The sequence below is a fragment of the Zonotrichia leucophrys genome, chromosome 5 (genome assembly GCF_028769735.1).
Source record: "Zonotrichia leucophrys gambelii isolate GWCS_2022_RI chromosome 5, RI_Zleu_2.0, whole genome shotgun sequence".
In the NCBI taxonomy this organism is placed as follows: domain Eukaryota; kingdom Metazoa; phylum Chordata; class Aves; order Passeriformes; family Passerellidae; genus Zonotrichia; species Zonotrichia leucophrys.
The window spans coordinates 1,716,774-1,738,424 of record NC_088175.1 but is presented as its reverse complement, the minus strand read 5'-3'; the positions used below and the strand labels follow the sequence as shown (position 1 = coordinate 1,738,424).

Sequence of the window (21,651 nt, the reverse complement as noted above, 5' to 3'; positions counted from 1 at the left end):
CAAGTAAAAAAGATCTTCTGCAGTTGACAAAAATCCAGGCAAGTTTTTGTACAAGTATCTGACAAGTCTCCCTTGAGGATGTTTACTTAGGGCTTGTAAATTAGAGGTAATGATAATTTCAGAGCCAGCTTCCAATTCCTTCACAAAGGTGTTGATATTCCATTATGGAAAAGAAGATCCATTTTGCCCCAGTGCATGCTCATAATTTCACTCACCAAGACACTCCTTTTTTGATCAGGTTATGAAACAATAACCTGCAAAAACAACAATTCCCTTGAAGCTAATCACTGCTGGAAAGGGGAGCCTTACTTTACAGACAATGGCTTTGATGCCTTGGGTGGTTCAAGTAAGGATCTGCCTTGATTGACAAGACCCTTTCTATAAATTTGAGCAATTAGACATCCCAGTAGCAGCTGCTGGGGAGATCTGCTGGTCACAAAGCTGACAGAGATTGCAGTGCAGGTCTCCTGCTGCTCACTCTGACATCCTGAAACACCATCTGCAATTTAAAACTGCAAAAGGAATTCTGACTCCAACGAATTAGGTGAGTGCATGTCTGTGTTTGCTCCCTGTCATGGCTCTGGCTCATGAATAAAGCAGCAGGATTTGCTAAAGTGGCAAAGGATAAATGTTTGATTTGTTCTGAAGTTTGTCTATTTTGCTCTACATATATTTTTTTAAAAATAAGGAGTTTTAGGATTTTTTTACCCTGTTGAAGGTTATATATAATTATACTCCCTTTAATCACATGTAAGACTCTAGTGTATACATGCTAACATATATGATGCAAACATCATGTCCTGATATAAAGCTCTGATTTAGCAAATTTAAATCATTTTGCTTAAGAGGAGCCTAGAAACTCCTAGAAACAAGCATCAGCCAGGCAAATGGCAGTCCCAGCTCACTTAATTTTGGTCTGTCCAGCTGAGGACAGACCCCAGCACAAAGCACTCTGTGCCCCATGAAGTAGGTGACTTTCTCAAAATTCAGTGTCAAATCTGGGATTTCTAAGACAGATGTGTTTAAATGCAAGTATGTGAATTGTAAAATGGCTTAGTGCTACTTTCCAGCACTCTTTTTTTGACATAGGAGTTGTTCCAGAGAAGTTGCTCGCTTTCTTTGCTGAGACAGAAGGTCAACAGGTATCAGAGGATCTTGGTGGGCGCTGGGCTGCTCCGGTGTGAGGAACTGAGGGTTCCTGTGGTCACCTTAGCCATGTTCCCCTGTCTGCCCAGCTCTGGTCACTGCCTTGGCAGCCTGGGCTGGGTGTGAGCTGTGCTGAAGGTTCAGCCAAATCCCTCTGGCTGCAGCCCTGGGAGGGGAATGGCACCAGTCCAGTGCACTGGGTGCTGGTAATACTCCAGGATTTTTACTCTCCTTTATTTTTACTCAATTACTCTCCAGTAATACTTTTGGGAGATGCTGAGATTGTAGCACAAATTCAGGGATGCTTGGCTCCCAGCTGTGCAGATCTTGGCTTTGTGTGAGCTCAGGACGGTCCAAGCAGTGTGGTAGAAAGGCATACACTGCAAAACAAATGTGTAATATGGAGATTGGGCGTGTGAGAGTATGGAGAGGGGCTGAAGCATGAGCTGGTGACTTTATGTCTTCCAGGCAAACTCCCACTGCTCGGCTGCATTCTGTGACAGACCTTTTTACTGAGATTTTCCACTTCTGGGAGTAGCGACCCCTCATTCCTCCCCTGGCCCCTCTTCTCCCAGGCCGAGTGAGGATGAGGTTTGAAGGGAGGAAGGGCTACCCCTGCCTCATCCGAGCCCATCCACTCGCCCTTCTCGCTGCCGGGCTCTGCTGGCTCTCCCAGCCCTGCCCTCCTGTCCCCTGTGCCCTCAGCATGAAGCTGCCCTGGCTGATCCCCGGAGCTCTCCTGGTGCTGCTGCCGCCCGGCCCCGCCGCCGCCGCGGCCTCGGCGCTGGACCTGCGGACGTTCGTGGGCTGCGCCGTGAGGGAGTTCACCTTCATGGCCAGGAAACGCGGCTGCCGCGGCCTCCGGGTCACCACCGACGCCTGCTGGGGCCGCTGCGAGACCTGGGAGGTGAGGCTGTGACCCAGCGACACCCCTGGCTGATGCCTGCCCCCCAAAAAAATCCCTCTAAAGACACCCAGCCCCAGTGCCCATGGCCCCCTGGCAGCGTTTGTTGTTGGCTGTCCCCTCCCTCCTGCCCCACAGGGCAATGGAAGCCATGTGATGATATTAATGAAGCACTTATGTAATGCTCTTACTGCGCAGTCTGAAAGCCTCTTACAGCTTGAACACTTAAGGAGAGGGGGACTTTATTACTTTGCTTGAAAAAAAAATATTCCTTGGAGATTAGGATGGAGGCCCCAATTAATGGGTAATATATTTTGTTCCAAAATGCAAATCCCAAAGATAATGTCTGTTTCTAATTCGGTCCCGTTTTAAGTCATAGCCCTGTATAAATTTGAAATGCTTAAGTTTTAGGGGTGTACAGAGGGAGAAAGAAGGAGCATAAGTTCATCCACACATGTGTCAGAGAGCATGTTTCTGAGTGTCTTTGCCATTCAGCAACTGGAGAGCTCAAGGGGCCAATCCCAGTTTAATTTATTCAGAAAACCTTGAGTGTCTCAGAGGGATTTTGTCCGCATGAAGACAAGGACTCTACATAAGTGACCAGGGATGGAGCAGGCTCTGTGTGCCAACCCTGACTCCCCTTCTTCTTAACATTTTGGGATGAGGGAAAAGGCCACCGGTGGCAGATTCCATAAGGTGCCTGGGAGGGATCTTTTGACTCCTGCTTCCCCCTGTTCCCAAGCTCAGACCTTGCAGCCTCTCCTGCTGAATACACCTGGCTGCGGATTCAACAGTTTCCAGAAGGCACCACAATGTGTTTGGATGTGCCTTTGTAAGAGGGAAGGTTTCTGCACATCTTCTTGCTGAAATGTTGTATTTGTTCTCTCTCCCACTTCTTGGTTCCCAGGGAAGGCTCTTTGCACAGCACAGAGGCAAAGAAAGAAATTAAAATATGTCCTGGCTGGGAGGTATTAGGCAGTGGGCTCCCATTCCTGTGTGTGCTGCCCATTCCTGGAGTCTTTGGAAAATGGGTGCCCCTGTTAAGGAGAAACTGATTTTTCAGCAAAATCAATGCCACTGTGACACCACGTGGCAGGGTGGGTTCCAAGGCCTTCAGGCTCCCATCATCTTCTGATGGCTGAGGTCTCTGGCCAAGCTGATTTTCTCCAGAGGAGTTGCAGACTTCTCTGCTGGCTGCTGTGCCAAGAACTTTCCCCACAGTGTACAGCCATTGGGATTTGTGGAAGTGCAGCCTGACAGGGAGGACTAGTCTGGCTGAGAAAAAACCCAGCCCTTGGCACCTGGATGCAGTCCTGCTCTTAGGCAGCTTGTACACGTGAAGGGCTTCCAGCAGAATGTGTTTAATGGAAAATCAATGCATTTGGAAGAAGGCAGCTGCTTTTGACAGCATTTGGTCGAAACACTCATACTCTGCTAAAATCCACTTTTGGGATAATCTTTTGTCTTCCTTCAAGCAGGTTTTAATTGGAGCTTTATGCTTTAAGCGAACTGAAACACATACATGCACCCACTCCCCTCCATGGCAGGGCTCCAAGAGGCAAGCTGTTAAAGGATGTAGCCTAAAATTTATTCCATGGCCCCTTCCACCTGATCCAGTAGCTCCTCTATTCACACAAAATCCCCTTGAGGAAACTGGGGCTCCAGATGTTTGTCTTGCTTTTTGCCTGAGGCCAGCATTTCTCCCCTGCAGAAACCAATCCTGGAGCCTCCTTACATCGAGTCCCACCACAGGATCTGCACCTACAACGAGACCAGGATGGTGACGGTGAAGCTGCCCAGGTGTGCCCCCGACGTGGATCCCTTCTACACCTACCCAGTGGCCATCCGCTGTGACTGTGACATCTGCTCCACTGCCACCACTGAGTGTGAGACCTACTGACCTCCCCTCCCAGCCTGGGCAAGGAGGGGATGAATTCTGCCCCAGCTTCACACCCTTGGTGCCTCCAGTATCCTGGAGGGTGTAAATCAGCCCAGAATTTGATCTCTCCCTGAAATGCTGCTGCTCGCTGATTTTTCTGGGCAGAGGAGGCTTAATCTCCTCTCCTTGTCGCAGACATCTTTTTATGAAAATCCTTTCCTTAGGATTTTTTCCTCCTGAGAAGCTGAGAGACCTCAGGAACAAATGTAAACATTGATTATCTGCTGCTGTGGAATACAACAGGTGGATCTGTGATTGGTCTCATGTGGTTGTTCCTAATTAATGGCCAATCACAGTCAGCTGGCTCAGACAGAGTCTGGGGCAGCTGCCTTTGTTATTCATTCCTTTCTATTCTATTCTTAGCCAGCCTTCTGAGATGAAACCTTTTCTTCTATTCTTTTAGTATAGTTTTAATGTAATATATATCATAAAATAATAAATCAAGCGTTCTGAAACATGGACTCAGATCTACGTCTCTTCCCTCAACCTGAGACCCCTGTGAGCACTGTCACACTCTCCTTATGCTTCTCAAAGCATTATTGCTGTAGAAACCCACAGCCTTCCTAAAGCAAATCCCATAAAAAGAAATGTTGCAGTTTCCCTTCCCTCTGTGTGACCTTTCTCCCTGCACATGGACTGAACAGCCACTGGGGTGTGGAAATACCCCACAAAAACATTGCCTCCTCCACAACAGCCTGATTCATCTGGGGTTTAGCTTCTTCCCAGTAACATAAATGCAGTTACCAACACTTCCATCACATCCCCCTCCCAGCCCCATTAGTTAATCTTACCCTGCAGTCATTCAGGAGTAACAGTCAAAGAAAAAGGTCTCAAGGCCAATGAAATGGAAATAAGTATTCAGATCACTACCTTGAAATTAGGGAGAATGCATACTCAGCCCTGACTCAGCCAAGGACTTAAGCTCATGATTAAGTGTTTTGCTTAGTATCAGTGGACTTTTACAGTTAAGCATGTATTTCAGTGCTTTGCTTTATTGCAGCTATTTTGTTGAAAAAAAAAATTGCCTTACAAGGGACAATTCCTGAAAAAAAGAAAAAACCAGAGAGATTCACATTATGTGCAGAACCATCTGCTTTTGTCCAGGGATTTGGAGGGGAAATGGCTTCACATGGAATCAGTGAGACTCTGCAGAGCCCAAGGCATCTCTCCTGACAGTTTCCAGAGTCAGAGCGACCAAGCCAAAACGCAACGATCATGGTTTGGTTTCTGCGAGCCCCTGGCTGAGGTGGTGGGAAAGAGGGAGCTAAGGAAGGGTGTTCCCACAGCTCCCTGAGACCTGCTCCTCTGAGGGTGCACACAGAGCTGGGGGACAGCCAGATGTGCCTGCAGGAAAGCTGTGCAGTGTCCAAAATGGTGGGTGAGACATGTCCAGCACAGGAAAGAGAGCAGATGTTCCACAGGACACTTCACACCTCCCCAGACCCACTCTGGGGACACCTGGGAGCTGCCACAGGAGCCCCCTGTGACCACAGCCACACAAGTGCCTTTGTTCCCTGGTTCCCACCTGCAGGAGGACACACATTCATCCCTCATTTCTCCCCTGAGCAAAATGGGAAATTAAGCGAATGAAGGAAGATTTGCCAAGTGGGAGAGGCCCAAAGGAGCTCACAAAACAAAGACACCTTCTCAGATAGCCATTAGGAGAGAATTGCTGCTCAGGGCAATACCTGCACCTGTCTCCTCCCACTCAGTGCCTTGTCTCCTGGATGCAGTCACCTTCATTTACAGGGATGCATGCTTGAAGCTACCCCAGGTGTCCTGTCCACACTGAGACAGATTTAATTTAACCCCTAATTTATTGGTTAATGTAATATTTTTTATCTGTAAAAGCTGTACTATGACTGAGTAGGAAGATCACCCATTCTGTAATTCTGAATAGAGGCTGCTTTGTCCAACAGCATCAGGAGCAGTTTTTTTGCTGATGGAGAGTTTAACTACCCTTTAAAAAATCCTCATGTTTTGTTTCAAATTGCACATCACGATCCCTCTGATATTGTCAATTGGCATTACAGTTATTATGGGAAATCTGCAAATTGTCTTGTGTCCTTAATAAACCTCAAACCTGCAGTATGAAAGCAATTTCAAGCAATGTTTCCCTCCTTTTCCTTGTGTAGAGATTTCTCACATAGAATATCTATAAACTCCTACAAACTCTTTGCCAGAGCTGTGAACACCTGCAAAACATCTCCTTGGTGTGAAGTCATTTCCTTCACTGAATTTCTCTGATGGAGTCTGGCTGTGCTGCAGTCTCAGGATTAGAGGCAGGGTTAGAAAGTGGCAAACTTCCTTCCTTTGCAGCCAGCAGGAAATCAGGGCTGAACCCGGACATGGTGAGACAGTAGAAACCTCAGCAAGTGATCAGAACAAAACTCTACAGGGTGGGAAAAGGATTTTGACTGATGCAGCCAGCCTGGGGAACAGAAGGGGGAGATGGGAAGGATGTACTGATGAAACCAAATCAGCAAAATGCTGCTTTCTGGTGATCTTTCAAGGAGGAGAGAAAAAGAGATGCTGTGTGATGCCCTGAGTGACAGAAATCCAATCAACACTAGATTGCAAATGTGGAACTTTACCCCCAGAAGTTATTACACAAGTAGGTCTTAATTCTGTTAAATTCATATCAAGTTTTATACTTAAAATCACAGAATAGTTTGAGTTGTTTCTAGTCCAGCCTGCCTGCAAAGAGCAGGAACATCTTCCACTAGACCAGATTCTTCAAAGTCCAACCTCATCTGGAATGTTTCCATGGATGGGGCATCCACCACCTCTCTAGCCAGTGTTTCACCATCGTCTCTGTAAAACACTTGTATAAATCAACCCTCTCTTTGTTTAAAATCATTAGTCCTTGTCCTGTCACAACCTGTGACCAGACCTTTAGTTTTCACATCCTTAATTCTGAAGCTGGGGTGGTACATCCTGCCCAGAATTTGTGGGCAGCCAACACAGCCCACATATTTCAGAGCATGAGAAGCTTCTTCCCAGGCAAATGTCACCTGCTTGGGAGCATTTTAATGCTCTTTAAAGCCATGGATTTAGATGTCACCACCCAACTTGTCCAAAGCAGTTAGACAGCTTTTCTGTCTTTGGTATGTGTTTGCAAGGAGTGTTTTTTGTCATAAGGGCAGTGATACCTCTGAGGTTTTCTCTCTCCCATGTGGATTTCTTTGTGCCTCAGTTTCCCTTTTGGACACTGGGAATGATGCTACAGGTAATTGTTTCCTCTCTACAGTGTGTTCTGCAGTGTACAGGTTCTGAGGCCCCTTGTGCCCAGGCACAACTGTACCCTGCACTCAGTGCACTCAGTGCCTGCAGGATAAATAGAAATTATTAGGTTTATTGTAGAAATTAATGGCTGCATTATTCCCTTGGCTACATCCACCCAGCCTTATCTGGCAGCAATTTAGGAATTTTCTGCTCTGGGGGATTCCTTTGGCACACTGCTGTTAATCCCAGACATGTCGGTCCTGTGTCCCACTTCTTCCCAGATAAAATCAGGCCATGGAAAGTCTGATGAGTAATGCCACCTTCCTCTGGGGAAGTAAATAAAATATATTCCAGGTATATGCTGTGCCCTCTTGGATTGTCCTGGCTCCTCTGAGGATGTATCCATTCACAGCAGCCAGGGATTTGGGCTGCAGTGCCTCTTTATTTGGAGTAAACCTTGATATGCTTTGTCTTTTCTCTGCAAGTGCTGCAGGCAGGGCTAGTTTAACTTGCTGAGGTTCACAAGCTGCAGGAAGATGAAAAGAGCCTTCCTCTGGTGAAACTTGCTTTGGTCCAACCAAGATGAGGGATGTTGCTCAGGAATGGTGGGATTTCTAGGCTTAACTTGAAGACCAGACCAGCGGGTCAATGAGATTGCTTCTGGTCTTGAAATGAATTTTAATGAACAGCTGGGTAACAAAGGCACTTTAAAAACTTTTTTTTGGTAATTAATTTTTTTTTTTTTTTTTTTTTTTTTAAATCCACATCTCTGCACTGGAAGACTGGAGCCAGTCATATTCTTATTTCCACACCAGCAGGGCTGTCATTCCTCCCGTAAATTCTTCATCACCATAAGCTTTTCACTTTCCCTCCTGACCCTCCCTGCCCTGGCTGCTGAACCACAGGGTGCACAGCTCATCATTTTCCTTGCCAATATGTTTGTAGGTGTTTTTCCTACCTGAAAAGTCCTGCAAGGTGCATGTGATGAGCATCTGGGAAAATAAACACAGCAGCACACCTCCCCAAAAGGATGCTGTCAAAATACTTTGAAATACATTTATTTTGTTAAAATAAACTATGTACAATAAACGATATTAATGTGCATTACAATATACAGTAATTACATGTTTAAAAGATGATAAACAAAAGAGTACAGAATTATGTGCTGTAAATAGGAAATTAATAGTGTTTACATGATTTTTAAACTATGCAGAACACATTTGCTTAAAAACTGAATTTCCTTGGTTTGAAATTGTTTTGCTTTGAATTCTGAAGATTTGGTTAATCTTTGGAAAAAATGCATACCACTCAAAAGTCAGACATACTGCTTTAGTGCCCATCCTTTGGTTTCACCAGCCCCATATTCCAGCAATATTGCACACAGCAACTTTTAAGAGAGAAAAATTCAGTTGCTCACATCAAGTAAGTGACTCTTTCTCCTAACCAGCTGAGACCTGACTGGTGATGAGTTAGGTTCTGATTTGTGTTGAGGTCATTGCATCTGCTTAACAAATTCAATCAGAATAACTTGTTGAACTGTTAGTTTTAAATATTTCTTAAGAACTAATTTTAAGTATAACTATTAAGCATGAAAATAAAGGAATGAAATGTCCTTGTCTTTGTGTTCTTGGGGGAGCAGAGAATCTCTGTGCAGTGAAATTCTTGGTTTTGTAGAAGTGCATCAACATCATGACACATTAAGCTGGATTCAGTTGTCCTCACACTCCATCTCCCTGCTCCTCTCTGCAGCTTTCTTTGAAGTCCTCCCAGTCTCAAGGTGCTGCTGAGCCCCAGGTGTGACTCCACAGAGGCACCTCCCAGCCCATTCACGAGCCTCAGTCCATGTTTTTTGGGGCATCATTGCCACCACACCATGTCCTGCTCTGTTGCATTTCCCACATGGCACCTTGGGCTTGGGTCACTTCTGCTCATGAGTGAAGAAGACTTTGCCATTGTCTTTCCCCTCTCATGTAAATTTTTGTTATTGCTTATCAGTGAATTAATATTTACAGACTTGGGGGAGTTTTGGCTCATTATCTCCATGCTGACAGGGCAGCTCAGTGCCTGCCAGGTCTGTGATGCAGTTAGAGCAGCTGCCTATTTAGGGGAAAAATGCAGAGAGGGACAACAGGATAGCCACACTCTGGACATGATTAACCCACAAACTACTTTGACAGACACGAGACAAATTTTTCTACATGTTATCAATTAAAAAAAAAAAGTTGTATTGGAAGATCTGAAAACTGTAGACTGGTGACAGCTGTTTACTCTGAATTCATTAACATCCAATCAAAGTCAAAATTCACCAGAGTTGGTATCAGTGAGAGCTCAAACTGATCTTCACCAAAACCACATCAAACCTGGTGTCCTGAGTGGCATGAGATGAAATTAAGTGACAGCAATGAGTTTAGGGTCTTTAAGCAAAGATAACCATATGTCTTGAATATTACACTGTTATTAAAATGCAACTTCCATGTTCAGCTCAGTAGTGGTTGAACTGAGGCGTTTCAGCTCCAGCCTCCAAAGGTGACCTCAGCAAAGTCTTTGGATGCCCCAACTCCTTTCAGGAGTCCTTAACCAGCAGCCAGAAGGTATAGAGGATTCTTGGACCTGGCTCAGTGTATCTGTGTGCTCAAGGCTTGGTCAGCCAAAATAAAAGGTCAGAAAAGGAGGAAACATAAAGATTCTCAAACATTTCCCACATTAGTCATGTGGAAAACCCCATTAAAATTTCCCATTGCCTTCATGAGAATTGAAATGAAGCCAACATAGAGCATCTTTGAAAATTCCACCCTACTATTATAGTTAGAAGCAGCCAAACACTGCATTATGGTCTGCACAATCTGAAAAGGGATGGGGATCCATATTTTCAAAGCTGAAGAGATTTTTCACCATTGACAGCAATTCACATGAGTTTTTGCTTGTTGCTCTTGGTTTCTGAAGTAATTTTCCTCCTTACAATGAGCTTCTGACTCTTTTTGCTGTTATGGTGTGGCTCCTGGAACTGCCCAAGAGAACAGATTTTTGTTCCCGTGTTTCTGAAAGCTTTAACTGAAACAAAGAGAATTTGAAGATTTTTTTTGTTGTTGCTGTTCTAGTTATGGGCATCCCCTTAACATCTTAAAATGAAATTCAATGTTTAGGATCAAACTGACTAATTGTGGCTCTGGGCCCTGATTTTGCAGCTCTCCCCTGAAGCAGAAGTGATTCTGTTGCATTCATGACTTGGTGATTTTGTCCTGACTTTTTGATGCAAAAATATTTCTATTCCTGTTTTGTTTTGATAGGTGAAGACAGCTGAGATCACAAGCCACTACCGAAATCAGTGGGAGGCTTTTTCCTGCTTTCAGATGGTCTTTATTCAAGAGGAGGAAAATAAACATTCATAGTGGAAATTTGTCTTCATTTTTGCAAAGAGCTCAAATGTGACTAGAAGTTATCTGACGTAGGTCACTCCATGCTCACCTCCTGTCACAGCAGATGCTCCTCCACTCCTATAGAGTTGTGAACCAACAAAATGTTCTGTTATTTCCAGATTTTCCTTTTTTAATGTAGGATAAAACAACATCACAGGTTGTCCTCAGGGAAAAAGAAAATCCATGGAGAAAGGCATGTGCAGCCACATTCCTGCATTTTCCCTCTTTGTTTAACAAATGGTCCCTGGGCCATCGTGAGCATGTGGATTACTTTGTGGGAGAAGACAAATGTGCTTTTAGATAATCCTGGCCTGAGACAGATTGATGCCACTGCAAATTATTTTTAATCCAGATGAGGTTTCTGTGTGGTGAGTCAAGAGGTATTTGCTGTGTCACTTGGGGAAAAAAGTTACAGGAAAAGGTCACAGGCTCAGAGCAAGGTATAAAAGCAGATGGGCATCTTTCCTACATGAATTAAAGGGAGAGATAGGCTGCCCAGGGAAGTGATTGGGTCACCATTCCTGCAGGGATTCAAAAGAGTACAGGCCACCACCACTAGAGCAGCTGGCAGAGATTTTCTGGCAATTAAACTGCAAGGACAGATCACCAATGAGCCTCCCTCATGACCTGAGCAGTGCCAGTGGGATTGAATGAGACATGAACAACTTGGAGACAGCTCCTTGTGAAGAGAGATTCTCTTCAGTAGGAGGAAGACTGCCAAAATCTCTCCCTTTAATAAAAGCACTTGGAATAACTTTATTTCATATTAAGATGCAGTGCTATATTTAATTCTGTGTCTATTTTGAATGCTTTGAGTGCTTCAAAAGAGAAAAAAGGTGACAAATATCAATGTCAGCTGCTGAAATTATTGTTTTGATTGTCATACTGGACTTGGGGTGAATTCTGTACCTACACAGGGCATATATCCAGTTGAACAAATGAGAATGGACCTGAGTAGGGTTAGAGGCTTGTTTCTGCCTTCTCCCCAACTTTTCAGAGCTCTGGGAGGCACAGGACAAACTTTGTGAGTTTTTGGGACCTCCTTCAAGTCATGCTGGAAGTGGCAGGACTGTCCCATTTATCGTTGGTGTTTTCACAGGGCTCTGAAGGGCAGAGGCATATGTAGGAGGTTTTCATGTGATAACAACTCTCTGATGAATTGAGATCTCTCTCAAATACCTCTAATCTCTCCTTGCAGAGGTTTGCATGAAAATACTTTGGGTTTGAAACAGCAGCTTCAGGTTAAGAACTCTGGGTAGAACAGGAAGGTTTCAGAAGAGGCCAAAGGAGATGAGTTTTACAGGATCCAGCAAGTTTTCTGTAAGTTGTGAGTGCTTTTGAAATGACAGCAGGCTATTAGCAAAGGCAGCTCTGTCAGGAAAGGCTTTGACATCAGCTGCATTTAGGGGACGTTGTCAAATAAGTTCCAGGGATGGTTTCTAACCTTTATGACTCTCCTTAACAGCGTTCCTTTTAAGGTGAAATTGGGATCTGATTTCTAGCTCATCTCACAGTGAGTAAACCCATCTCCTTTCACCTGGCAGTCCTTTATTGATTTTCTTTCCTTATTACTAATGGTGCTTGAAAAATAACTTGAAGTTTATATCTGTGGCCTTATGCCTGCACTTGCACTATGCTGTTGTGGTTTTTCTGAAAATAAGCTTTACTGCCTTTCACACACCATCTGCTGCTTTTAAAAAAGGCATTAGGTATGACTTGCCAGATAGTCAATGACTCTCCTTACATCTGCCTGCAATCCCTCTCTAAAGCCTCTTGGCCTGCGCTGTCCCTGCCTTCCCCAAAAAAATAGTGTAACAGGGCAGATCCTGGAGAAATTGCCACATTTCATGGACAGGTGTGTGTTCATAACCTAACACAAAAATGTTTATGGGACCTGCATTAAACATGGCTTTTCAAAAAACATTTATTTTTGCTAGAAGAATAAAGAAAATAAATGCAGTGCAGAGGCCATTTCTCAGTGGATTGTAACCACTGTCCCTCTTTTGCAGCTCCCAGAATTCAAATTTTGGTCAAAATCAGTTTGCAAAACTTGAAATTTTACTGTCTCACAAGCTTGACATGCTCCATTTTGTAAGTGCAAAGAAACCCCTGCTTAGCCTTAACATTTTTTGTATGTATATTAACACTTTTCTATCTGCTTCCTCCATGCAAGGATTTGTTCGGGTTGCTGCAGTTGAACACATTAGGGCAGCAGCATTTCAGCTTCTCCATCACCATATGTTTTGTAGGTTATTTCCCTCAAACCACTGCAGTTACATCAATGCTGCAACTTCTCACTTGATTTTTGATTTTACTGCTGATCCCATGCCATTCTATTAAGATTATCAATCGCCCCTGGCACTCAGTGGCAGGCAAAAACCCCAATTTAATTATTTGTGGCATTCCCTGCTGCATGCCAGGGTGCTCCATTTCACTTTTCCAGTGTGCTTGTTATGTTAGGATGAGCTCAGCTGTCACTCTGGATTTTCTACTTCCTCTATTTCCACATTTTTTGAAGCTCTAAGAAAACCAGGCAGCTCCAACCTGAGCCCTTGCATTGTGCTTCAGCTAAACCAGACTTCACCTTCTTCCACCAGAGACTCATACATCACTCTCCAGCAACCTACATGAGCTAAACCAATCGTCCTAATTAATTTCCACTGAAGTGAAAGGCAGCACAGTGCAGATATAATTTCCTTGAAATGTGTTCAAGGCCTTTTTGTTGTTGTTGTTTCAGCGGAATTCTAATCATGTTGTAAGCCTAAATATTAATTTATTTAATCCATGCCTAGTTCTCCTCATACTCTAATATATTTTTACACATTATAGTTCAGCTGATAGACAGTGTCCTGTTGAGGTGAACACTCACTGCTCTGCCTGGGGATGGACACAAACTCTGTGGCATGGCAAGAGCTGGGAATTAGCAGCCAGGGCCTCTGAAGTATTAAAACCAAACAGAAAATATGCACAAAAAAGTCACCAGCAATGAGGGGAACTTGTCTGTCTCAGGTATGGCTCAACTGTGTTTTGATCCATGTTTGTGTGCAAGGGGAAAGGGATGGTGAGTGGAAGCCACTGGGTAAAAAAAGAGCAAAGCATTTGCCTAGAGTCTGATGGCTTTGGTCAGAGAGAACTGTTGATTTCTTCCTGGAAATGTTTAGGGGTGTCAGAGCTGGTTTCTGTAGCTGTCCATGGTAAACTGGGGTTGGAATTAGATGATCTTTGAGGTCCCTTCCAACCCAAAGCATCCTACAATTGTATGACATGGAGTTAGTGCTGAGGGAGGAGCTCAGATCCATGAGCCTGGTCCTGATGCAGGACTGGGCACTGCACCAGCCTTGGCCCCTTCCACGTGCCCTGGGTGCTGTTCCCATGTCCTGCTGCAGTCACTGTGGCCAGCACCAGCTCTGGAGTTCCCTGCTTTGTTTGGTGGCAGGAGTGTTCTCAGCCAGGACACCGTGCTCCCCAAGGGGAGAGGGCTGCCATTCTCTGGGATGGGGAGCAGAGGGGAGCAGGGCCCATGTCCCTGGGCTGGGACATTTGTCCCACTGCTGTCTCTTGCTCCCTCCTGGCACTCCTGGACATGCTGCATACAGACACAGCTTCTGCAAGGAGTTACATCTTCAAATCTGTGCGTGCTGGTGCTGGGATTTCCTGCTTGGGGGACGAAATCCATGACAAGGCAGACTTGTGGCACTGCCAGGGTACCCAGAGGCAGCTGCAGGTAACAAGACACCCTTGAGTTCACCTCTGAGTGTCTGTGTGCTGCGATGTGCAAAGCTGCAGGGCCTGGGAGAGCCTTTAGGCACAAGGCACAATTTCCCAGCAGCAAGGGGAGGTCACAAGAGCTTCCCTTCACCATGGGCTGGGTTTTCCATCTCCATGCTGGTGGCTGTAGCTGCCACTTGTGGAAAAGTCCCCTCCTGAGGACTGCAGCCACACTGTGGAACAGAACTCTCTGTGGAGATGGAGAAATGGGAGCAGACAGAGAAGAAATGAATGGGAGGAGGGAGGCTACAAAAAGTCAACAAGTTCACAACTCCACTTTGATGAGGTTTTTTACAGAAATACTTCATAAAAAAAGGATAATTTTAAGGCAATTGGATCACCTCAAAGCACTTAATGTCGGTATGACCTTTGGCTTTATTCATTTTTTTTTTCCTATTCTTGGCTGTTGGGTGAGACGTAGAAATCCAGCTGATCTGTAAGGTAAATTCTCAGTTGCCATGGCAATGTGTCTCATTCTTGTTCTCAGTTGGAAGAGAGATTGTTCCATGCTGCTATTTCATGTTTAAGGCAACATTCTTTGGTGGCAGAATTTCTTTGTTTCAGTACATTAATGCTACAACTCTGTACTTCCTTTCCCAGCTTAAGGAAACATGGCTCAGCCTGACATTCTTCTGTAAAAAAATACAGTTATTTGCATTTTTTTTTAGTTGTAAGAACATTCCTTGAGTCTGGAGGTAAATGTTGATCCATTTTGATAGCTTGGGTGCAGAAACATCCTGATGCTGTGAAGTTTCACCATTAAGTGAAAATAAACTGGAATGACTCCACCTTTGCTTCCACGTGGTTTGAACAAACTAAAGTATCTCCTGAACTAGCAAGTCTTATAAAAGAAAAGCAGTTTTAAAGTACATCCTAACTATAGTGTATATCTTACATATTAGATTTCTATAGATCTCCATGTGCTTTCAGTCAATTCATATTCAATTCCTAAGGACTGCAAATTCCTAATTTAGATCAATTCTTATTTAAGGCCACAAAAGGAGTTTCTCCTGTTTCTTTTGCTGTCTTTAGCTCTTTGTTTTGTCACAAGCCACCTTCACCTTATTCCTAAGGTGGGGAGCCAAGCGGGCATCCTGGTTTCTGTTGGTGCAGTCTGCAGCAGTGGGACCAGGCTGCCAAACAGCTCTGGAGGGTTAGGAAAGCACAGAGACAGGAGTTGGCCAAGGGTGATACAGCTTGGAGGTGTCACAGCATGGAGAGCTCCTATATTTGGGTAAGAAGGACCCTTTTCTGATCATGCTCCCCGTTTCAGTTGTGTGTGACCTTCATTGCCTTTCTAACCTGCTTGGTTTCACTGAACTCAGCTGGCTCTGCCTCCCAGGGGATGTCACACAAGGGTGCAGCACCTGTGGCACTTTGCACAGCGCTTCTTCTTCTTCTTGGGGTGGAAAATGGTCATGATTGCCTCGTCAAAGACAGTCTTAAGGCCTTTCTGTGTGAGTGCTGAGCACTCCAGATAGCACTGGGCTCCGATCTGAAAGAGAGGAGGGAAAATAAGAGTCAGTAACCACTGTTGGGAGACACAGAGTGATGCTGTTCCAGCATCTTCCTGCATTTAGAAAGGAGTGAGACCATTTCTCTGTTTGTATCTGGCTGTATCTGGGGTGAAGGGACAAGCTCATGTGGTCATCCTGAGGAATCAGCATCAACATGAGTATCTCACCACATGGGAGTGAATTCCTGCAGGAATTCCCTGCACAACCCTCCAGAGAGAGGGGCTGCACCCATGTTTGAGGGCTGGACCAGGAGCTTGGCCTCCTGCCTGTGCAGCTGGGAAGGCTTCTGAGGAAATGCTGGGTTGGAGTTGAACCCCTCACACACTTGGCTCTTCTCCCCTGAACTGTCACTCTTGTGTCCTGCCTCCTCCTGTCCCAGGGAGCTGCTACCTGGGGAGGGCTTCCAGTTGGTTTCTGGGAATGAGGAAGCATCATTTTGGGACAGGAGTCTCCAGGGTGTGCTGGCATGACACAAACACCCACAGAGGCCTGGGAATGCAGCCTCAGCTTATTCAGCAACCTTGTGGCTTATTCAGCTTGTTCTGCTCATGGATGCTTTGATTTTGAGGGCCAGGGACAATAATAGCACCTGCAGCATATAAATGGACAAGGCCAGGATCCAGAATCCTGCACCCCAGAGCTTGGGGAGTGATTCTGACCCCCTGCATTTCCAGGAGAAATGTACAGTCCTACAGAAACTTTGGGAGCACCTTCTCTGCTGCCTGCAGTGCCATGGATACGTGGGAATCCAGCTGTCTGTGCTTTTGTAAGGGAAAGGGAGGAGTTTGACAGGAGGTGGCTTGACTGCAGAGAGGCGTTTGCCACATGCATCTCCTGGCAGAACCCTGAGCAAGAAACACTTGACTTAGATAAAACAGGCCGTAAAATCTGTTTTGATGCCCATTTGCCACCTGCTGCCCTGTGTTCCTCACATGGAACCTTGAGGAACCAAGATTTTCTTAGACATTGGTCATGGCACCTGCCAGAGATCAGAAGTGTTTGGACCATTCTCTTTGACACATGGTGGGATTTTTGGGGTTGTCATGTGCATGCCCAGGAGCTGGACTCATTGACCCTTTTGGGTCCCTTCCCACTCAGGATATTCTGTGTTCCAGCTGACACTACAGCAGAAGTGCAAGCTCAGGGGTCACAAGGTGTGCCTGGGTCCAGCCTGTTTGAACAGAGGCTCCAATCTCTGTCTGGGGCCAAGGGGCCTTGGGGGAGCCTTGAGGAAAGAAACCCAGAGGAAAGCTGGGATCAGTCAGCCTCATTGGCATCAGAGGAAGCTGTTTTACCTCCTTTGCCAGCTTCACTCCGTGCTCATAGGTGAGGGGTTTCTCCTTCATGTAAAGCAGCCGCGCCAAAGTTTTGGGATCATCACGGAGGTCAATCTAAGGCAAAATACACAAAATTTGGGCTGTGATTCTTCAGGCAGATACTCATGGCTTTACAGACCCACATCAGGGCAGCTGTATCACTCCTCAACTCAGGTGATACTTAGAAATAAATTGCACATTTACTTACCTGTTATTTTTGTTTCAGTTTACCATGAATTAGCTCTCCTTTGCAGGTTGTTGGGCCGCAGCTCAGATGGGAGTGGTACAGGAAAGAACCCCACTGGTGGGGGAAGCTGCTGCAACCCTGCACTGCATCACCCAAACCCCACCCTGACAGGCCAGACTGGCACTGCTCACTCTGGCTTGAAACAAAATCCTTTGTTTCCACGGAAAACATCAAAGTGAAGTATTTTGGCATTTAAAAACTGCCCATTTTCAGACTGTGTGATCCAAAGGATAATGCTTTTATTTCTAAATGGGTATTTTAGATTATTCCAATGTAAAAAACAAAGCCAGTGTTTGAATTATTTGCCTTTCCTGTGGCATGAAGACTTTGGTTTTGACCAGCATTTGATCTGTTTCTCTAATTTGACTTAGCTTACTGTCCAGTGCTCTGACATTTTCCACATGGTTGTATCCCTTCCCTCACAGTCTCTATCCACTCTGTGTCTTGGTAACAAACCCATATTTAAGGCATTTTTATTTGATTGACAGATTAATAGATTTTAAGGCCAAAATAAAGGGGTTTGATCATTCAGTCTGACAATCACTGTAACACAAGCAGGATGGTGAGTCACCAGTTGTAATGTTGATACAAAAGCATGAAGGGAGGCTACTTCCTTCCCATGTCATCGGGCTGGTTACTCCCATTCTTAAAATTTAGTTTGAAGTTTAGCTTCAGCTTCTAGCCACAAACTTTGATGGTTTTTTTTTCCTCCTCATCAGAGATCTGTATGAAAACTTTTCTCCCTCTAGGTATTTATGACACATTAATATACATTTGAATAAAAATATGGGATGAGCTTTGCCAGCCAGTCTGGACACCTGCACACTGGATTCCTTTCCTAGTCCCTGCAATTTCCTCTAATGGGAAAATCTGGCTGAATTTCCTATGAGTTCAATAGGAAACCTTTCCAGATGCTCAGGAGAGGCTTTACCTGTGTTCCTATGAGGACATAAGGCACGTTGGGCATGCAGACTTTCAGCTCAGGCACCCACTCCTCCTGCACGTTGTGGTAGGAGGCAGGATTCACCACGGAGAAGCAGATCAGGAACACGTCTGTGTTGGGGTAGGACAGGGGTCTCAGCTGGTTGTAATCCTCCTGCCAGGGGACAACAGCGGGAGTGTCACTGTGACAGTGTTAACAGGGGTTTGGGGTTGAGGGAAGAGATGAGGATCTGACTCCATGTTTCAGAAGGCTTGATTTATTATTTTATGATATATATTACATTAAAACTATACTAAAAGAATAGAAGAAAGGATTTCATCAGAAGGCTAGCTAACAATACAATAGGAAAGAATGATAACAAAGGTTTGTGGCTCAGACTCTCTGTCTGAGCCAGCTGACTGTGATTGGCCATTAATTAGAAACAACCACATGAGACCAATCACAGATGCACCTGTTGCATTCCACAGCAGCAGATAACCATTGTTTACATTTTGTTCCTGAGGCCTCTCAGCTTCTCAGGAAGAAAAATCCTAAGGAAAGGATTTTTCATAAAAGATGTCTGTGACAGTCACAAGGTGAGGATGACTGCAAGGGGGGGTGTCATGTTGGGTTTGATGAAGGGGTCAGCACTGTCCATACTCATTCACACTTCCCAAGCTCCAGGTGGCTGCTGGGAGGGGGAATAACCACCCTTCAGAGGACAAAAGTGCTGATAAAATGATTTATCAGCATTTTACCAAAAAGAGCTGAAAGATGCCCCATCTCTGGGAGCTGTTCAAAGCTGGATGGGGCTGTGAGCAAGCTGGTCTAGTGAAAAGTGTCCCCTATCCCTGGTGAGGTGTGTGTGTGTAATTAGATAATTTTGATGGTCCCTTCCACCTCAATCATGCTGTGATTGTGTGAACAAGTCTTGTTTGTGTTCTCTGTGGAGATGGTGGTGCAGAAGGTGATGCTGAACAGTCCTGCAGGGTGCACAGCAGTGTGCCAGCCAGCACAAGACATCCTGAAACCAAAAAGCAGATCAAATCCAGCCTGCAGTACCTGGGTACTCAGGGTACCTGGGTGATTTAGTGTTTCCACAGGCCATGCATGGTGGAAGGAGATGTTTTCTCCATAGTGGTGAAGAAGGTGAATTTTCAGACACTCAAATCCCAGCTGTGCTATGTCATGAGCTGGCTTTGATAGCTGAGTTTCAGGGAAGAATTCAGGTCTGTTTTCAGGCTTGAGAAGCTGAGAGCAAGCAGAGGTTTTGCAAGCAATGTGAAAGGGACAGCCTGGTTCTGTCTGACAGTGGGAGCATTTGTAGCTGTGTCTGGTGGGTACTGTTCAATGAAACCTCTTAGAAAACTCCAGTGCAATGAAACAGATGCTTTTTAGAGAGGATGCATCTGCTCCAAAGGCTTTTTTAGGGGTTTCAGAATTAAAAAAGGGGAAAGGAACACAAAGCTGGAGTGTGGGAAACAATAATACATGCTGCTGTCAAGCCTGACTGCAATGTAGATCTGCAGTTTATAGTTTCTGCATTCTGGACAAGTCTCAAATCTCTGCAGTCTGGTTGATTTTGGTTATAACTGTGTGAAAACTCAGCTGGTGTGATTTGCTTTGCAGATACAGACTAGTTAATACAAGGAAATAAGGTTAATAAAAGGGGGAAAAAAGACACCTGGGTGCTGTTTCTCAGACTCAAGAACATTTATTTTAGGTAGGGAAAACCCACATTAGGGCAGGAACAATGCAAGCTGCTGCTTGTCCTGCAGGAGAAAGTGATGCAGGACTGTTCAGTGTGTGTCAGAATAAATGATGTTTTAGTGCAGCCTGATTTCTGCCTTGCTTTGATTGAGTCAGCTAATGAGAGGCCTTAATTGGGAAGTGAGACTGGCAAATCACCTTTCTGAAGGGTCTTTTTCACTGACTACACAGTAATAAATTGACCCAGAGTCCTTCTGGATCAACACTATTTTGCAAAATATACCAATGAATTACTCAAAACCAGTTGGCACCAACTGTTTCTAAAAAAATCCTCAAAAATTTAATTATTTATTCTGAAAGGAAGCATGAGCCCAAATTTAGCTCTGTGTCAGGAAAGAAAAGTTTAAAAAAGCATCCTGAAACACAAACAAAATGTTTTGTTTTGTCTAACTGGATGTTTATTGTCCCAAACCCACTTTGACAGGAAGAATAAATTCTCATTTACTTCCACCAGCCCTCACAGCCACAGTATTTGGGGTAAAACCAGAGTGTTTTTCAAGTGGCATAACTGTGTCTTTACAGTGGCATAGAAAGATCTGAAGAAGGATTTACATGGGGAGGTGTTTGGATGTATCACCTCCCAGGAAAGTGGATTAGGAATTGAAGTGGATTCAAGGAGTAGCAGGGAAAAACCCCTCAGAGATGTTAGTGGGGTTTGTGGGGTTTGTGCACCAGCGATGCAGCTCATGAAGGAGCAAAGTCAGTGACAGGAGATTTATCCAAGGCTCCGGAGGTGGCAGCCAGCCCCCAGCAGAGGTTAATAGAGACAAAGTGGATGCCAAGCTGAACGGATCAGAGGAGAAATTGCATTGTAGGGACAGCTTTATGTGGATGCTGTGGGTTAGGAAAGCCTGGCCTGATTATGGGACATTGTTTGAAGGCAGAACATCAAACCTGAGGTGGATTGTGGCACAGCCACCACGGGCTGATACCAGCAAAGATCTTTTCTGTGCTTTGGGTTTGGCTCCTGAACCAGCCACGTGGTGGCAGCAAGCCTCAAGGAATCCTCATCCAGGAGTTTTGGGAAGAAATTGGCTAAATATAGCCATTTTCAATATTCCAGACGTGCATATTTAGAGGCGCTGGGACTTACTGTACCATTAAAACTGCAGATTAAAACCATGAACACTCTGCTTGGCTGTGACAGCTCCAGGAGCCTGCATTTAATTTCATTTTCCTTGTTCCTTCTGAATCCCTAGAAAATCATTTTTCAGGAAGAGCATTCCTGATTTGAGCTATCAGCACAGAGTATTATATAAGTTGTAAGCAGGGACAGCCCTGCATCTCATAGCAGAGGTCTCACCTCCCACCAGGGCACATGGAATTTTTCACAGACAGGTTAAAACACAATTATCATGGATAAGAGTTGATCTGGGCTCCTGAACATGAACAGGATCCTCCAGACCACATCAGACAAGGACCCCTTCTCTGTACCTGCTCTCCAGGAGAAGGCCTGATGGCCTTGCAAAAAATAAAAAATA

General features: G+C 44.9%; 2 protein-coding genes across 3 annotated transcripts in view; one reads left to right on the top strand and one right to left on the bottom strand.

The window, feature by feature from the left end:
- Positions 1 to 1,852: 1,852 nt before the first annotated feature.
- On the top strand, positions 1,853 to 3,950 carry GPHB5 (glycoprotein hormone subunit beta 5). Its single transcript, XM_064715640.1, has 2 exons — positions 1,853 to 2,053; positions 3,762 to 3,950. Exons 1-2 carry the CDS (start codon positions 1,853 to 1,855, stop codon positions 3,948 to 3,950), a joined length of 390 nt encoding a protein of 129 aa, XP_064571710.1.
- A 4,295-nt stretch (positions 3,951 to 8,245) lies between these two features.
- The window catches only part of RHOJ (ras homolog family member J), a 64,140-nt gene continuing 50,734 nt past the window's right edge, over positions 8,246 to 21,651 (bottom strand). For both annotated transcript variants that reach the window (XM_064714017.1, XM_064714016.1), the window contains 3 exons: positions 18,410 to 18,574; positions 17,211 to 17,306; positions 8,246 to 15,893 (listed from right to left, as the gene is read on the bottom strand). In XM_064714017.1, the coding sequence (XP_064570087.1) occupies positions 15,747 to 15,893; positions 17,211 to 17,306; positions 18,410 to 18,574 (408 nt within the window). In that variant the 3' untranslated portion in view covers positions 8,246 to 15,746. The remainder of the gene's footprint in view (positions 15,894 to 17,210; positions 17,307 to 18,409; positions 18,575 to 21,651) is intronic.

What these genes read in the sequence shown, in the direction of transcription:
- GPHB5 (XM_064715640.1), top strand. Translation starts at nt 1,853, where the DNA reads ATGAAGCTGCCCTGGCTGATCCCCGGAGCTCTCCTGGTGCTGCTGCCG. An exon ending in GCCGCTGCGAGACCTGGGAG is followed by an intron (nt 2,054 to 3,761) that starts GTGAGGCTGTGA and finishes TCTCCCCTGCAG; the next exon opens with AAACCAATCCTGGAGCCTCC.